At 42.9% G+C, this 17,583-nt stretch overlaps 1 protein-coding gene across 9 annotated transcripts in view; it reads right to left on the reverse strand.

The window, feature by feature from the left end:
* Window positions 1-17,583, reverse strand: part of Cfap54 (cilia and flagella associated protein 54) — a 323,915-nt gene that overhangs the window by 180,519 nt on the left and 125,813 nt on the right. For 8 of the 9 annotated variants that reach the window (XR_008221626.1, XR_008221627.1, XR_008221628.1 and 5 more), the window contains 4 exons: window positions 15,603-15,830; window positions 6,815-7,038; window positions 6,576-6,711; window positions 3,567-3,678 (listed from right to left, as the gene is read on the reverse strand). Coding sequence is in view for 6 of the 9 variants with exons in the window: in XM_052753120.1 (XP_052609080.1) it covers window positions 3,567-3,678; window positions 6,576-6,711; window positions 6,815-7,038; window positions 15,603-15,830 (700 nt within the window). In the remaining 3 variants the exon portion in view is untranslated. The remainder of the gene's footprint in view (window positions 1-3,566; window positions 3,679-6,575; window positions 6,712-6,814; window positions 7,039-15,602; window positions 15,831-17,583) is intronic. The other variant, XM_052753122.1, reaches the window with a different exon arrangement.

A 17,583-nucleotide genomic window follows, 5' to 3' on the forward strand; every position in this document is an offset into this window, starting at 1 on the left:
AGGCATACATGCAGGCAGGACACTGTATACATAATAAATAAACCTAAAAAAGAAAAAGAAAAAGAAATGAGATTCAGGACTTAGAGGAGGAGAAGGGTTTGCAGTCAGACACCTTGGTGTGGGATCATGGAAACAACTAGAACAAGGCAAAGATATGAAAGCAAAAAGCCAGTAGCAATGGCCACCAGATTGCAATACTCCTCACCCCAAAGAGATTTACAGTTGCACACTGATTTTTGCACAGACGCTCTGTGAATATTCGCTTACAGGTATCTAATACACTTGGTTTATTGTTCCCATTCTTCGGACAAGAAGAAATGGGATGTGATAAATCATACAGTGGTCCTTAAACCTGCAATTAGAAAGTAACCTATGTTATGTCTGCTGACATCCCACTGCCCAAAGTATATGACCATACTTCAAAGGAAGCACTTCTGATTCTACTTGACTTGGAGAGTCAGAGTTCAGGGGCCCAATGACTATCCTGAATGCAAGCCAAGGAAGAACATACTGTGAGTGAAGTATGGACACAGACTGGGAGGGGGAGTGAAAATTCTGAGAATAGGGCACACAAGGTCAAGGGGAGGGAGGAAGGGAGGGAGGGAGGGAGGGAGAGAGAGAGAGAGAGAGAGAGAGAGAGAGAGAGAGAGAGAGAGAACAAGAAATATGGGCAGGGTATTGTAATTAAGTAAATAAATGAAGCTAGGGGCTGGAGAGATGGGTTGGCAGTTAAGAGCACTTGTTCTTGCAGAGGACCTGGATTGGGTTCCCAGCACCCACAACCATCTTCAACTCCAGTTCCAGGAGATCCGACACCTTCTTCTTGCCTCCGCGGGCACCAAGAATACACAGGGTGCAGATACATACATTCAGGCAAAAGACTTATACACATGAAACAAGAAAATCTTTAAGAAGATAAAAATAAATGAACTAATGAGCCTAAGCAGTGCCCTTAGCACAAAGCATATGGTACATGAACATGCCGTCTGTCGAGGCTGCGCTCACTCCATGCCTATCAGACAAACTCCCCAGACTGCAGCATCCGAGTCCTGTGTCCTGGCACAGAAGTTGTGTCAAGGTGGCTGCTTCATCGTCCAATCAGCAGCTCAATGGTCAACCTTGCTGAATGAGGACACAGAGGCAGTAGACAGACCTTTCTTATGGAGAGCTCATGAGATGTGGGAGCGATCTGTCACTGCTGGATAGCCACACCATGCTGTAACTGACATTGCTTCCTAATGTGATAGCCTCAGGTCTATATTCCACAGAGCTCTCCCTGACTCCAACCACCACCAAGATATTGATAACTAAACAGTTCTCCAAACCAGCTCACTCTGAACATCAAATTAGTACATCCAACCACCTACCCAATACCACTCCTTAGTTATCCGCCAGCCATCTACCCCATGCCTCTCCCCAGGTATCCACCAACCATCTACCCCATGCCTGTCCCCAGGCATCCACCACCCATCTACCCCATGCCTCTCCTTAGGTATTCACCAATCATCTACCCCACACTTCTCCCCAGGTATCCACCAACCATCTACTCCATGCCTCTCCCCTGGTATCCACCAGCCATCTATCCCATACCTTTCCTTGGCCATCCACCAACCATCTACCTCATGCCTTTCCTTAGGTATCCACCAGCCATCTACCCCACGCCTCTCCCCAGGTATCCACCAGCCATCTACCCCACGCCTCTCCCCAGGTATCCACCAGCCATCTACCCCACGCCTCTCCTTAGGTATTCACCAGCCATCTACCCCACACCTCTCTATCCTCCAGCCATCTACCCCATGCCTCTCCTTAGGTATCCACCAGCCATCTACCCCATGCCTCTCCTCAGCCATCCAGGCAAATTCAGGAATGCAACAGCAGCCCTTTCTTCTGACCTGTGCCTCCTTTGGTTGGTTTCCTTTCTGGATGAAGGCATCATTATCCAACCAGGCACCTGATGCACAACCACAACAATGAGTTCCTCCCGTCCTCATCTGCCCCCCCCCATGCCTAGTCATAATAGAATGGAGTCCTGTGGCAACTCTTTCCCCCTCTCCCATGTCCGTTCCCTCTCTACTGTAACTGCTCAGCTGCAGGCCTCCATTTATATACAAGCCAGGAGCAGTGACTCTCTGGCTTCCACACGGGCTCCTTTGAACCTGTTTCCCACATTGTAGAAGATTCTTTGAAGAGGGTGGAAGAGATCATTTGACTCTTGCCTCCTTGCATCATTTTGCCTGGCTCCCCTCTGCTCTCCGCTTAAAGCTGAGTCCCTTCATCTTGCTCAGTGAGGTATTTTACTGCCTACTTCCTGCCAACCTTGCTGACCTTTTTACCTTCCTGCAGTCCCTCAAAGGTGAATGCTAGCTATACACTATTGTAGTTTATAGCAACAGGGACAGAAATAATATTATCCATTACAAACCCACTTTATCTTCTTGGACAGACCATAAATTCCTCTCCGACGAAACATAATCGCATTCATCTTTGTATTCTTGGTACCTTATGACAGCAGTTACAACTTAACAGACTTTCAGTAAGTGTTGGCTGGATGGCTGGATGGCTGGAGGACCAGCTCGACACATGGCTGAATGACTAATGGCATATTTACACATACTGGAAATTAGTAGATAACTAATAAGTGAAAGAATTGTAACATCCCAAAGATTATGCTCTTTTCCTGTCCCAGAAACATGGACACATGAAAAGCACAGTACAGTGCAGTCTTTACTTACATTCTCATCTTTTTCTTTGAAGAACTATTTGTTCAATCGTGATAATACAATTACATTTGTTTGGGTTTAGATTTATTTTATTTTTATCCACACGCATGTGTATATGTCTATGTGAGTCTATGCCACATGTATACAGATACCTATAGAATATTGTGTTGGCGTTGGACTGCCTGGAATTGGAGTCACGGGCAGTAATGAGTGGCACAATGTGGGTGCTGGGAACCGATCCCATGGCCTCTAGAACCACAGCAAGCTCTCTTAACTGATGAGGAGCCATCTCTTCAGACTCTCCATTTTCATCTTATTCTGTTGCATCATTTCTAAAAGCTGCACTGGCAGAAACATTCTGGAAGTCTCTTCAGCTAAATACAAGTAAGTCAAGGTACGCCAGAGCCCCCTCTGGCTCTCTGATTACAACACCAACAACTTACTGTGGCACAGTCAGTGGGACCCTGTACACTGAAGAAGGAAATGGAAGTTACTGTCGGAACCAAATCAGTGAAACAAACAGAAAAAAAGTTAAAAATTTAAAAAAAAAGAGTTCCCAAGAAGAGAAAAACAGAAAAATGCACACAGTAGACTTTCCTCATCAATTCTCCTTTTCCTTTCCTTTCCTTTCCCTTCAGCTTATAAAAACAATTAAACTTATAAAAGCATGTAATCATCTTTGCAGGACATTTACAGTCATCTAAAATGATAAGTACCAAATGCTTTATTTTCAAGTAAATCTGAAAAATAGATTTTGCTCACATTGTGGGAGAGTTGACATGTGGAACACAATGAGGAACCTTAAAAAAAAAAAAACCTGAGGTTCATCTTAAAACTGGGTCTAACCTGAAAGTATAAGCGTCTTGAGCAGGTCAGGGCTGCCTTCTGCTTCTACCAGCATCTTGGGTGAAGAAGGGTTGATCGTAAGTTGCTTCCCTATGAAGTTCCGGCAGGTTATCTTAAAAAGAGGAGAACAGACGGCATTTAGGCATGTGTGTTTTAAAGTCTGGCTCACTTGAAATGTTTGTCTCAGTCTCTGTCAAAATAAATGTGAAACAGTACCACAAACAAAAGCTGGTGGAACGGCACTCAGTCATGAGGACTTTGGGGAAAACACGGCTATATAATTTTTTCATATTTCTCTTGTACACAGCACAGCTGGGAGAACATTGGGGAAATTATGTGCAGCAATTAGAATATGATTTTCTGATATTTTATAAATTTGCTGATCTAAATATATATTCCATTATGTGAGCTGAAGCACATTTCAAATGCAGGCTTCCTTTCAAAGGCAGATTTGGTTCCAGCCTACTTATAATTAATGCAATTTTAACTTCCCTGATGAAGTTTTTCCAAACTAATTGCTTCTATAATATTGTGACAATTTCTTGAACAGATGTTTGAGTCCTCAAATTGTAAAATATGTGAACACAGAAAAGTGTTTAGATGAAAGCAAATTTCTTTAAAGAGTCCAAGACCCTGTCCTCTCTATGTTTCTACTCACATCCCTTGGTCCAACCCCAGCCAATCACTCAAGATACAGCTGCCTCTCAGTCCAGTCTAGTGAAAACGCTTCTTCATTGTCCCTTGAGGCCTTTCCATAATGAGATGGAAATGGAGTCTGGTAAGATGCAGACTCCTTCCTACAATTTACTAAAGCACACCAGCATGGTCCATCCTTTCCCCAACCTCTTCAAACAAATCTTTATTGAATGCCAGTGTGTCCTGCACTGTGACATACTAAAAGGATGGTGTGCAGCAGCAGAGAACCAAACAAAAGTTTCTATTCCGAAGGAACTTCAGTGGGTTCCAAGAACAAACACAACACTGAAATACATAATGTAGCACATTAAAGAGTTTTAGCTGCCAAGGAAGAATGGTGTAAATGGACACATAGTTATAAATACCAGAGTAAAGGAAGAGTTCGGCCAAGAGTATGAAAGATGAGGGGGAAATCAGTGTGGGCATGTGGAAGGAGGCGCATGCCATGCGAAAAATAATAAAGATGCAATATCCCGGAGGTGAGACGTCTTAAGGATAATGTAGTTAAAACGTGCAGGTACAGACAGGTACGGTCTAGGGGACCTGGAATCCCAACACTCAAGGCACAGGCCCTGAAGGACTGCTGTAAGTTCAGGGCCAACCTCGTGTGCACAGTGAGTTCCACACCAGCCACAGCTATATAGACCCTGTCTCAAGAATATCCAAATAAAAATAAATCTTAAAAATTTGCAGGAGAGCTGGGTGTGGTGGCCCATGCCTACAACCCAAGGACTCAGGAGTCAGAAGCAAAAGGATCAGGAGTTCAAGGTCACCCTCTACTATATAGCAAGTTATGGGTCATTCTTGAGCTATATGAGATCTTGTCCAAGATACACAACAAAACACCTGTTGGGAAATTACCAAGCGCTAGCCAATAACAAAGGCATAAACCATACAGAACAAGGCGTACTAAGCCTTGATGAAGAAGCTTACTTTACTCTAAATCCCATGTACGATTGTAATCTGACTTGGGTTTTCAAAGGGCTGTTTCCATCCGCTGCATTGAGAACAGACTGCAGGCTGGAGGCAGGGCACAGCATAATTACAAAATCACCAACTCAAGCAAATACACTGATAGCTGGATCAGAGGGTGGTCGGTACTGAGAGCTGGTTAGATTCTGATTGTGTTTTGAAGACAGGATTTGGAAATCCATGTAAGTGGGGTGTGAGAACAAGAGCCAGAAGCGGCATCAGGGTACCTGGCATGTGCAGTTAGGATAGGGCTGTCATCAGCTAACAAGGTCTTGGGAGAACAGGCTTGTTTGTGATCAGCTGATCCAGGTAGAGTGTGGATTGGCCGCTTAGGGCTAACCTTTAAGGAGGAAGGGCAGAGAGGTGTCCATTTTGTAGCATACCCACACTTCATTCTGATTCTTCAATCAAGAGCTAATCTAGACAATCCTGTGCCAGGATTCCGTGGAAACTAAGGTACCTAATTAGCTAACTTTAAACTAGAGTAACCGTCCTCGCTGGACCTGGCCTAATCAGGAAAAGTCCTTAGCAGGCATCGATCTCCAGGACTTCACATACCAAACAGCAGCTGAACCTGAAATTGCTCTCTTCTCTACAAAACAGGAGTGTGGACTGATTCCTAACCGCTGAGAAGAAATGTACAGGAGGTAAGGCACTCATCTGGCCATGAAGAGCTTCTGTGAGAAAAGGAGAAAACGGAGTGCTCACTGAAATCCCACACGCTGGTGTGAGGAGAGGGACTGGATACAGGCCCTCTGGTCAGAGCCTTTGGGAAGGTAAACTCAGAGGAGGCACAAATCCATATTTGTGCAATCAGTCGACTGGAAAACTTACACCTCTCTCTCTTCCTCCATCTCTGTCAAGACTACCACAGTTTCCATGAGCCTTGAACATTTTCACATTTGTGGGCCCAGTAATCCATTTAAAATGCATATTAAAATTACATTTTATTGACTGAGTTGGTATAAGTACAAAAAAACAAGCCTTAGTAAAAATGAAAACATTTTCCTTTGTTCTAAAAGTTACTTTTTTTTCTTATTTTAAAATGAATTCAAATGTTAAACAAGCCCCTGAAAACTACTGTGAGACCGAGGTCCCATTCCCATGGCTTCTAAGGAGTGTGTCAGCGCTGACCTGGACATGTGTTTTTTGTAGAGAAGGCCTTAACATCTGGTTCGCTATATGTGGAGAGAGCTGAGCAAGATCAAGCGGTCAGTAACCTTTGTGGATCTGGATGGAGAAGGCCCAAGTGAAAATACTGCTTAGCTGGCTCCTAAATCCTCCCCTTTTCTATGTGTGGAAACAGGAAGCCGCGGCTACTTGAGCAACAACCCTGCTCACCTTCTCTCCATTGTCAACCTCGTATCTGGCACAAGCCTGCTGAGAGACATCGGGGCCACCGAACTTTTGTATCCTCACGAGCAGCTGGCGCTGTGCGTACACCAACAGCGGCGTCACTTGCTCTGTATACCTCTCGCTGGGTCGTGGTAAAGAATTACATTGCAAAGTTAAACTTGAGCTAAAGGACCATTCCCCGAAAAGAAGTCTGTTCCCTTTAGATGCTTTGGGGCCGGACGTACTGTGAAATGATGTTGAACTGGATGGCGAGAGACACCAGTGTCTCCCATTTTTCCACTTGGTACAGAAGCTCCAGAGACTTTAACACAAAGTCACGGATCCATTTCAGATCAACCACATTGACGTCATCCAAAGGATGCTCGAAAGTCAGGCTGGAACCCCCATTATCATATTTGATGTTCCCGTAACAGCTGGGAACGCTGAAGTCGCCTTTCTCCTCAACTGGCTGCAGGAAGCACATGGAGATAAGATGCCCAGCTTAAGGTCTTACTACATATTCTCCCGGTAAATAAATGCAATAATGCAATGTGAAGAGGAACTGAACAAGAAAGTAAATTAATGCTATGTGATTCACAGCTTTGTAATGGGAGATGGTGCTGCACACTAAAATCTTCAGTGATGATGAAATGTGCTAGATTTGTGTGCACTGTAATTTAATACAGCCACCAGACATGTGTGGCTCTGATTATCTGAAATGTGATGGTGCAACTGAGTTTTTAATTTTGCCTGCTTTTAACTGTTTCACATTTTAATTTATTTAATGACAGCTAATATTTATTAGACAGCAGAGGCAGAGGTCTGTTCTTCTTGGCATGTATTCATTGTTGGTTTAAGTAAGGACATTAAACCACTATGATAAAACTTTTAGAAAAAGCATTTAGTTTGTACAGATAACAATCTTTCATGGTATGTTGGGCACATTAACGAGCATGTAGAATACTATCCCCAATTCCTTAATATAAAAATCAGTTTTACAGAGGTGTCTTAGTTGGGGTTATTATTGCTGTGATAAAACACCATAACCAAAAACAATTTGAGGAGGAAAGGGTTTATTTGGCTTACACTTCCATATTGCTGTTCATCATTGAAGGAAGTCAGGACAGGAACTCAAACAGGGCAGGATCCTGAAGGCAGGAGCTGATGCAGAGGCCATGGAGGGGTGCTGCTTACTGGCTTGCTCTCCGTGGCTTGCTCAGCCTGATTTCTGTTAGAACCCAGGACCCTCAGCCAGGGATGGTATCACCCACAATGGGCTAGGCCCTCCCCATTGGTCACTGATTGAGAAAATGCCCTACAGGCTAGCCTGTAGCCTGATCTTATGGAGGCATTTTCTCAATTGAGGTTCCTTTTCTCAGATGATTATATCTTCTGTCAAGTTGACATAAAACCAGCCAGCACAACTGACTCCTTGTCAACTTGACACACAAACACATCACTATTAAGCCACAACCTTTCCTTTCTTATTCATCCCCAAATATCACACATTAATTTCAATATTAAATATAAAACACTTTCAAATTTTAAAAGCCCCACAAGTTTTACAAATACAAACATTTTAAAAATTCAGTCTGTTTTAAAGTCCAAAGTATTTTATAAAATACAAAGTTCCCAACTGTGCACTCCTATGAAATCAAAAATAAATACTCTCTTACTTCAAGAGAGAAGAACCAGGGCACAGTCACAATCTGAACAAAGCAAAAACAAACTCCAACTATGTAAATAACTCAGTGTCCAATACTTGAGATCCACTCATGAGGGTCTGGGTTCCCCAACTAAGACACCTCTGTAAAACTGATTTTTATATTAAGGAATTGGGGATAGTATTCTACATGCTCGTTAATGTGCCCAACATACCATGAAAGATTGTTATCTGTACAAACTAAATGCTTTTTCTAAAAGCATTAGCTTAGCACACGAAGCTTATCTTCTAGGCTCTGGCTGACTCCACTCCACTGCTGCTGTCCCTGGTGCTCATTCTCTGGTCCTAGCATCTCCAAAATGCTGGGGTTTCTTGCTGCAACCACACTGCACTTGTACCAATAGCCTCTCCCAGACTCACTTCAAGGTGCCAAGTCTCAACTTCTCTGCAGGACCACTTTGATCCTGGGCCTTCAACTGCTAAGGAGCCCGCACCTTTCCCAGTGGCCTTTCCTGGTCTCTCGGTTCCCAGTCTCAGCTGCTCTTCATGCCTTCAAACTTAGCACCACCCGGGAGACTCTCATCCATCACCAAGTTCAGCTTCCATCAGGAAGCACATCCTTGGCCTCTGGAATGCAGCTTCTGTGTGCTGACTCTGAGGAAACACTTCTCAGAAGACTTCGCTTCCAGGATGCTGGTCTCTTCGTAATCACTGCTAATTTCTCAGCTCCAGCTGACCAGCATAATTGTCCCAGGGAGCAAAGGTTTCACCTTAGCTGCCCTGGTATCTTGGCAATCACAGTCAATTCTTCAGCCCCAGCTAACCAGAACCACAGACTCTTAACTCAAAATATGCAACGGCCCCACTGGAGTCAAAGTGACTCCAACTTGCCTCTGGAACTTCACAAGTAAGCCTCCATTGTCCTACTTTTCTCTCAATGCTCTTATCTTCCAAGCTTCCACAGAACAAAACTCACCGAGCTTTGAACACTCGATGGCATTTCTATACACAAGTTCCAAAGTCTTTCCATAGTCTTCCCAAGAGCAGCATGGTCAGGTCTGTCACAGTAATGCCCACTATCCTCGTACCAGTTTCTGTCTTTGTTGGGGTTACTGTCGCTCTAATCAAACATCCACATCACTGCTCATCATCAAAGGACGTGAGCTCAGGAACTCAAGCAGGCAGAAACCTGGAGGCTTGCTCAACTTGACTTGCTCAGCCTTCTTTCTTATAGAACCCAGGACCACCAGCCCAGGGATGGCACCACCCACAATGGACTTGGCCTTCCACTTCAATCACTAGTTAATAAAATACCCTGCCTGCTTCCCTGCAACCTGGTCTTAGGGAGGCATTTTCTCAATTGAGGTTCCCTCCTCTCAGATGATTATAGCCTGTGTCAAGTTGACATAAAACTAGCCAGCACAGGAGACTTTTTCTAGAGGCTTGATATTTTTGTACAGAAAAGTTACTATTTTAACTACAATTGTGCTCTTTCCCATGAGACCTGATGCATTTGTATATGCCTCTGAAATTTCTGCAGCAAAGCAAAATGTATAAGGTCCATCTAAGGGCCAGGCTATAGCTCAAAACAGCCAAATGGGGTCAGTCCACTCTGTCTTGGTGACTCATTAAGAGTAACCATGTGCCACAGACGAAAGACATGAACAAAAATGGAGGCTGAGCAAGATCTACTCATTCAAGCTAGAAGACTGTCTGGCTGTAGAAGATCAGAGAATAGAAAGATGCTATAGCACATATTGTCCATGTGAGGTTTACACCTTACACAGTGCCAGCATATGGAACATGAAACCGTGTTGCGAGTTATGAGCCCAGGTCCCAATCCTCTGAGTCTGTGGTGTCACATCCGTGTGTAAGGAGCTAGCTCCAGTTCCTTTCTCTCTGATCCCCAAGTGGAGGCCTCAGCACGCATCCTCCTCTTGTCGACCTGTCCCACTCAGCCCTTTCTGGCTTGCCATGCTTACATACTATGTCAGGCACTGGGTTCATTTCTAGGGTGAATGAGAAGGAAGTCCTCAGTAGTGACCGTACGCTCCAATACAGAGTTCACTAACAACCCAGCTGGGATTCAACCTCAAAGTATCTTGTTCAACATCCATCTCTCCATTGACTCCAACCTGATGGGCCAGGGCAGGGGGAGCATGGCGTGTTACCAGACAATACTAAGAAGCAAGCAGAGCGGACACTTCAGGACTGAAATAACATCTGGAGGGTAGGGGTTTGGGTGTGGTCACAGTCTAAGATTGTAAAGATTGAGTATGTGCCCTGTGAAATTCTTTAAGATGTTTTATTAAAAAAAACTTACAGCACCTAAAACAGTAGGGAAAGTAATATTAAGACCCTGTACACCTTCTACAAGCTTCAGTAGCTTTCAAGTTTTAGGGTGTACCCAGTTAGTTCATTATTTTTAATTATATCCCAGAAATTACACTAATAAATCTATAAATATTTCAACATAATCTCTAAAGAGTGAAGACTTCATTTTACAAAAACATAACCATAATATCATAATCCTACTTTAAAAGTACACAAAAATAAAGGCTGAGAGGATGATGCAGTGGGCAAAAGTACACAGCACCCAAGAGTGAGGACGTGAGTCTGAATCCCCAGAACCCATATAAACACCAGGAACCATATGTAGCATCCACACTCCAGGGCAAGATGGGAGGTGGAAGCTTGCAGGCCAGCTAGCCTGGCATCCACAGCCCTACAACAAAACAACAAAGAGACCTTGGCCAAGAACAGAGATCATCATGCTGTGGCACTCACACACCTGCAAACACACATACATGTATACGTATCATTCACACAGACACAATCATACACACATGCAAAAAAAAAAAAAAAAAAAAAAAAAAAAAAAAAGCAAAGCCCTTAAAATCATTCTTCAATAACCACACTGAAAATGCTCCCATTTCCTGAAAGGAGATCTACACAAGGCCCAAACTGCAATTTGGGTATGGCTTTTTAATCGATGATTTTATCTCCCTTTTTACAATTTCATTTTGTTGTTGAAGAAACCATGTTGCTTCCTAGAGCGCTCCTGAGGGCTTGATTCTGTTGACTACATTCCTAAGGCGTTCTTTGAAATGTCCCTCTCAACTACATGTATATCAGCTGTGAGGTCTGAATGCTCGATCTGATTAGTTTGGGTTTTTTTCTGACTGGTGTACTCCAAGCCACTCTTCCTCCACTTAATTCATCCATTGAGAACTGACAAATCTTGATACTGTGCACCTAACAGCCTTCCTTCATGTACTACCTGAATATTTGCATTTAAAAGTTTCCCTCACAGTTATTAGAGGCGGGCTAACCCCACATGGCCCTGGCCCCTTCAGTGAAAAATCGAGTTTTAAGACCATATCCTAGGTGCTAGCCATGGCCACTTGCATTGGGGGCCTTTTAATTCTACTGCCTCCTTTGTTGTGATTCAATTCTGCCTTCAGATTCTCCATCTGTACTGTTGACACACTGCCTTCTTCACGCCAGTACCATAGTCTCCCAGGGACTACAGCTTGAATAAGCTTCACTTGGGTGGTGAGTCCTGAAAGTCCCGTTTGTTTTAAAGACTTGCTGGAGGGGTGGAGGCTAGGGCCAAGAAGATTCACTTTCATTTGCATTTGTTTATGCATTTTAGAATGGTCAACATTTTTTTAAAATGCCTTTTAGATTTCCATGGATCAGTAGATCACATTGTTAGTAACTGGTGGTCAGTCTTCCTGATCATGGGCAGGAGGCATCTCTCTGTTTCTTTGGGTCCTCTATAACTTCATCTCAATGTAGAGATTCTACTCCAGCTGACAGACAACTGGTGACTTCTGCTTTTATCAATTCTGCCACTTTGGGCTTTGACTTCTCGGCTCTTGTGACCAGCGCAGTAATAAGTATGGGTGTGCAGGCATCCCTTAAGATATTTCCTTGGATATGAGCTCTCTGGCAGGACTTCAAGAGTATACTGGAGTTAATTGCTGAGGAACCTCTGCACTGTTTCCACAATGCCTTCACCAGTTTCCAGCTGCATCAACAGTGAGTACCACCCCCCTCTCTCCACGCCATCATCTCCACTTGTTATCTTTTGTCATTTTAAGTCACCATCACCCCAACTGGGAGAGGTAACAGCTTAGGGTAATTCTGACTTGCATCTCCCGGCTAATCAATGATGCTGAGCATTTTCAAGTCACCTTTGTAATATTCATATTTTTTTCTGTTTATTTATATATGTCTTTATTACTGAATGTGCATGTGTGTGCTTGATGTGTGGAAAGGAGGCTTGTGTGCCATGGCACACATGTGGGGGTCAGAGGACAGTCTCGTGGAGTCACTTCTTTCCTTCCACCTCTGTGTGAGCTCTAGGGACTAAACTCAGGTCACCAACCTTACACACAGCACAACCTTTATGCACTGAGGCATCTCACCATCTGTGAAGGTCTTATTTTGAAAAAGGTCTATATAGATGTAGTGCTCATTTTCAATCAGCATATTGAGATTTCTTCTTTTGCTATTTAGCTGAGTACCAAGCACACTTTAATACTGATTCTTTGCTGGATGGTGGTGGTACATGCCTTTAATCCTAGCACTCGGGAGGCAGAGCCAAGTGGATCTCAGCCAAGTGGATCTCTGTGAGTTCGAGGCCAGCCTGGTCTACAGAGCAAGATCCAGTACAAGCACCAAAACTACACAGAGAAACCCTGCCTTGAGAAAAAAAATGATTCTTTATCATGTATATAGTTTGCAAATATTTTCTCCAAATAGTTCCTTTAAAAAAATGATATACACATATGTGTGTATGTTCCCATGTATGAGGGGCCATGTGTGTGTGGTACACGTGCATGTGTGTACATGTCTATGCAGAGGTTGAAACTGAGTATTCTCCTCAATCTCTCTCTTCCTTAGACATTGAGGCAGAGCCTGCCATTTCAGCTAGTGCAGCCATACGGCTTGCTCCAGGGTTCCTTTTTCCACTTCTCATGGGATTACAGGAAGACCACCATGCCTGCTTGGTTCTTCCATGGGTCCTGGGGATCCAAACTCCAGGCTTCACACGTTTGGGACAAGCTCTTCACCCGCTGAGCCATCTTTCCGGCCATAGCCTGTCTCGTAATTCTGCTGATGGTTTCATTTGCTATTTAGAACCTTCGGAGTTTGATGTAATCCTGTTGACTGAAGCTTTATCAGGCCTTGAAATACTGTAAAATTGCAGTTTTACTCTTGTTTCCCATTTTGGTGCCATCATGTTTCCAATGTGGTTCATTCTACCCTCTCATGTTTCAATGATCTATCTCTTGCCATGTTTCTACTTTCTTTTTTTTTTTCAGTCATTATTACTATTATCATCTTTAGTGGATAATTTTCTCCTTTTATTGAAAATAGATTTTTTTCTCAAATAATATATCCTGATTACTGTTTCTCCTCCCTCTACTCCTCCCAGTTCCTCCCCACCTCCCCTCTCATCCAGATCCACCCCTTTTCTGTCTCTCATTTTTAACAAAAAAGTTTCTAAAGGATAATAATAAAATCAAATATAATGAGAGAAAACAAAAACTAGCACAATGAAATTGGACAAAACAAACAAACAGAAAGGAAAAAGTCCAAGAGAAGGCACAAGAAATAGAGATCCACTGGTTCACGGCACACTCAGGAATCCCATAAAAACACTAAACTAAAAGCCATAACATATTTTCAAAGAACCTGTGGTGGTTAAAAAAAAAAAAGGAAAAAGAAAGAAAGAAAGAATAAATATGTATGTATTATCATGTATAATACATATAATATGTATGTATACACTAAAATTTAAAATAATAAAATAAAATGGGGAAAAAAAGAAAAAGCCCTCACATGACATTGTGAGACAAGGAGCCTCCAAAGATTCTGCCAAGTTCATTTTCGGTCGGCGTCTACTGCTGGGCGTGCAGCCTACCCACCCTTAAGAGTAGTTTGATTCCCATTGAGACTTCCTTGGAGGAAACTGAATTTTTATCTGCAAGTGGTTATCAATTGGAGATTGCTTCTGGGTTAGGGTGGGGCATCCATCCCCTTCTCCTTTCAGCTCTAGGGCCCCACCTGGTGCAGACCTGTGCAGGCCCTGCATATGCTGCCTCAGTCTCTGTGTGTTATGTTTCTTGATGCTCAGAATGTTTCTCTTATGAGGAAACAGATGTGTCTTTTTCTGCCCAGTCAAACAGTCTGTGCCTTTTAATTATCCTGTTTAGCCAACTTACATTTAATATAGTTATGGATATGACTGAGTTAATTTTAATAGTTGTCTTAGTTAATGTTCTATTGCTGTGAAGAAACACCATGATCATGGTGACTCTTATAAAAGAAAGCACTTAATTGGTGCTTGCTTACAGTTTCAGAGGTTTAGTCCTTTATCTGAATGACAGACATGGTGCTGGAGAAGGAGCTAAGAGCTCTATATCCAGATCTGCAGGCAGCAGGTACAGCAAAACTCTGGGCTTGCAATGGGCTTTTTAAAACCTCAAAGCCCACTCCTAGTGACACTCTCCTTCCAACAAGGCCCACACCTCCTAGTCCTTTAGAATAGTGCCACTACCTATGAACCCATTGAGGCCATTTCATTCAAGCCATCGCAATACTTGATATTTGGGTGTCAATTTGTCCTTTGTATGTTTTGTCCCTCTACTCTTTCTCTCCTCCTTTTAAGTGAATTATTATTTAGTCTTACTTTGCTAGCTTTTTAGCTATCTCTTTTTGCTGCTATCATTTGTTCCATGGATTATGGCATACATCCTTAAATGACCACATCTTACTTAAAGTTAATGTTGTAACACTCGGTATAAATAGTTTAATTTTATTTACATGCTTTGTCTTTCATGATATTGTTATCAGACACTTTACTTCAGAAATATTATGTTAGATCCCAATGTGTTTATAAGTTTGCTAATTTTCAATATGTTTATGTTTTTGAATGTCATATTGGTTCTATGTTATTTCCATAAGCTAAGCCATGGTGTGATAGATTTTCAACAGCTACAAATCTTAGGACCTGGAACAATAGAATAGGCCTGGATAGACCACTGGGATAGAGGTAACCTGAGCAGCATGACTTCCGCATGGATTAAATGCACTAAGGTCAAGTCATACAGGAGATGAAACTCAGTAAGGGTTTCTTATTTTCCTTCAGACAAACTGGATTTTCAGGCTAAGATATTTTTAATTAACATTAATGCAAGTTATGTGCTGTAAACAAAATTATAATGAGAAGCAAATGAAAAACAGACAAACCAAATGGGAACACAAGAAAAATATCAATTTCTACTTATCCCAAGCTTCATGATAAAAGATATTTTTTTAATTGGATACAATAAAAATAATTACCCAAATGCCCTTACCTTGATAGACTTGGTGCTCTGCAGCTTAATTAACATGTCAATAAGTAATTCTGTACCCAGGTTGAATGGTAACACACAGGTACAGAGAAAGCCATCCTGGGTAATAGGGAAAGTTTTGTAAGTATCCATAATCTGCTTCAGTAGTATTTGGAGCTCCCGGGAAAAGTTCCAGAACACCCTGCAGCAATTTTGCAGTAAAGTCCAATAGCCACCACGGTGAGCAAGAACCTAAGACAAACATCACATTCAGTACCACAGAGTTCCAGAAGTTACAGATGTCTGGAAACATATATGTCAATGATTTTTAAAAAGTAACTAAAACCATTTGGTATGTGCCACTCCCGTTCTCAACACTGTTGACATGATATTTATATGCATGAGCTGGTCTGAGTCCATCAATCCTGAGAAGCATGCATACGCTAGCACGCTAGCAATGAGGAAACAAAGCCTAGGCTAATGTGCCCATGGTCCTCAACTCACTAAGTGAAAAAGGAAGATTTGCATATTCATAGCCAGAATTCCCAAATCCCATGTTTACAGGTGCTGGGGATACAGCAGTGAGCAAGGGCAACTGGTCTACCTTCCTGCTGCTTAAGTTTACAGGAGAAGACCAACAGTAGTAAGCTACACAAACATGGACTTCAGGGGGAAATATATTGCATTTTAAATAAAGCAGGAACTGCCAAGATGACTCAGCAGTTAAGACCACATAATGCTTTTCCAGGGCACCTGACGTGGGTTCCTAGCACCCAAATCAAGTGGCTCACAACCACCTGCAGCTGCAGCTGCAGGGAATCCTATGCCTCTGGCCTCCTTGGGCACCTGCACTCATGTGCACATACACACAGATATACACACATACACACACACACACACACACACACACACACACACACACACACACACCAACAATAAAAAAATAATTCAAAAAAAATAAAGCAGAAGTAAGTCAGAAATGGCAAGGAATGAGAGGCTATGTTAGCTTAGGGTCAGGAAAGAATCCTTTCTGAAGGGGGAAGAGGGCGTGCAGGGACCTGAAGGAAGCAGGTCATGTGACAGTGTGGAGGAGGAGAGGAACAGAAAGGATGAAGGGTGGGGCTGAGAGCTGGGGAGGAAGCAGATTTAGTGCCTGTGCAATGGGGGTGGGAGGAGGAATGGGAGGAGGGAGAGCTGAGCTCTATGCACTGAGGAGGACTTCGCTCCTCCAGCACCCTGCAGCTGACAGAAAGGAGCATAACATTGAATGTTCATGATCAAAAGGATGACTAGGCTTTACTTGAATGTTTGTGAATGGACAAGTGATTACCCTGACCATTTCACAGAAGGAACCCAAGTAGTTTTTGTCTTGAAAGTATAGTGGTCCTCTTGCCTTTTAAGATGTTTTAAGCATATGACTCTCCTGCTATGACTAAAAAGAAACTAATGAGTTTAGCTGTCTATTACTTAGTATTTTAAAAGCATCAAAGATGGCTGCACAGATGCATTAGGAGATAAGCATGCTTTCTGTGTAAGCATGAGGACCTGTGTTTAAATCTCCAGCATCCACATAAAAAGCCAGGCATGGCCACAGTGACATGCACACTGTAGCTGTAACTATAGCATTGGGATAGAGCTGGGGTTGTCAGAGGCAAGACAACCCAGTGATTGTCTTGCTGGGGGCTTGATGGCTGCCGGCCTAGCTCAAGGTTCAGTGAAAGACTCTACGATAGAATAAAGCAGTGAATGACAGGATAGCGCAGGACACCAAATGTCCTCACCTGGCCTCCGTATACACACACCTGCACCCACATGTGCACACATATCACACACACACACACACACACACACACACACACACACACACACACGAGAGAGAAAAGCATTGGCATAAATGGACATAAGTAGCTGACAGAATCAGGAGGTTGAAACATGGCGAAGTTTTCATAGCTTGCATCATAAATCTTCCCTTGGGCTAGAGGAAAGAGAGAAGATTATGGTACCC

The sequence above is a fragment of the Peromyscus californicus genome, unplaced genomic scaffold (assembly GCF_007827085.1).
Source record: "Peromyscus californicus insignis strain IS unplaced genomic scaffold, ASM782708v3 Scaffold_24__1_contigs__length_46423439, whole genome shotgun sequence".
Lineage (NCBI taxonomy): Eukaryota > Metazoa > Chordata > Mammalia > Rodentia > Cricetidae > Peromyscus > Peromyscus californicus.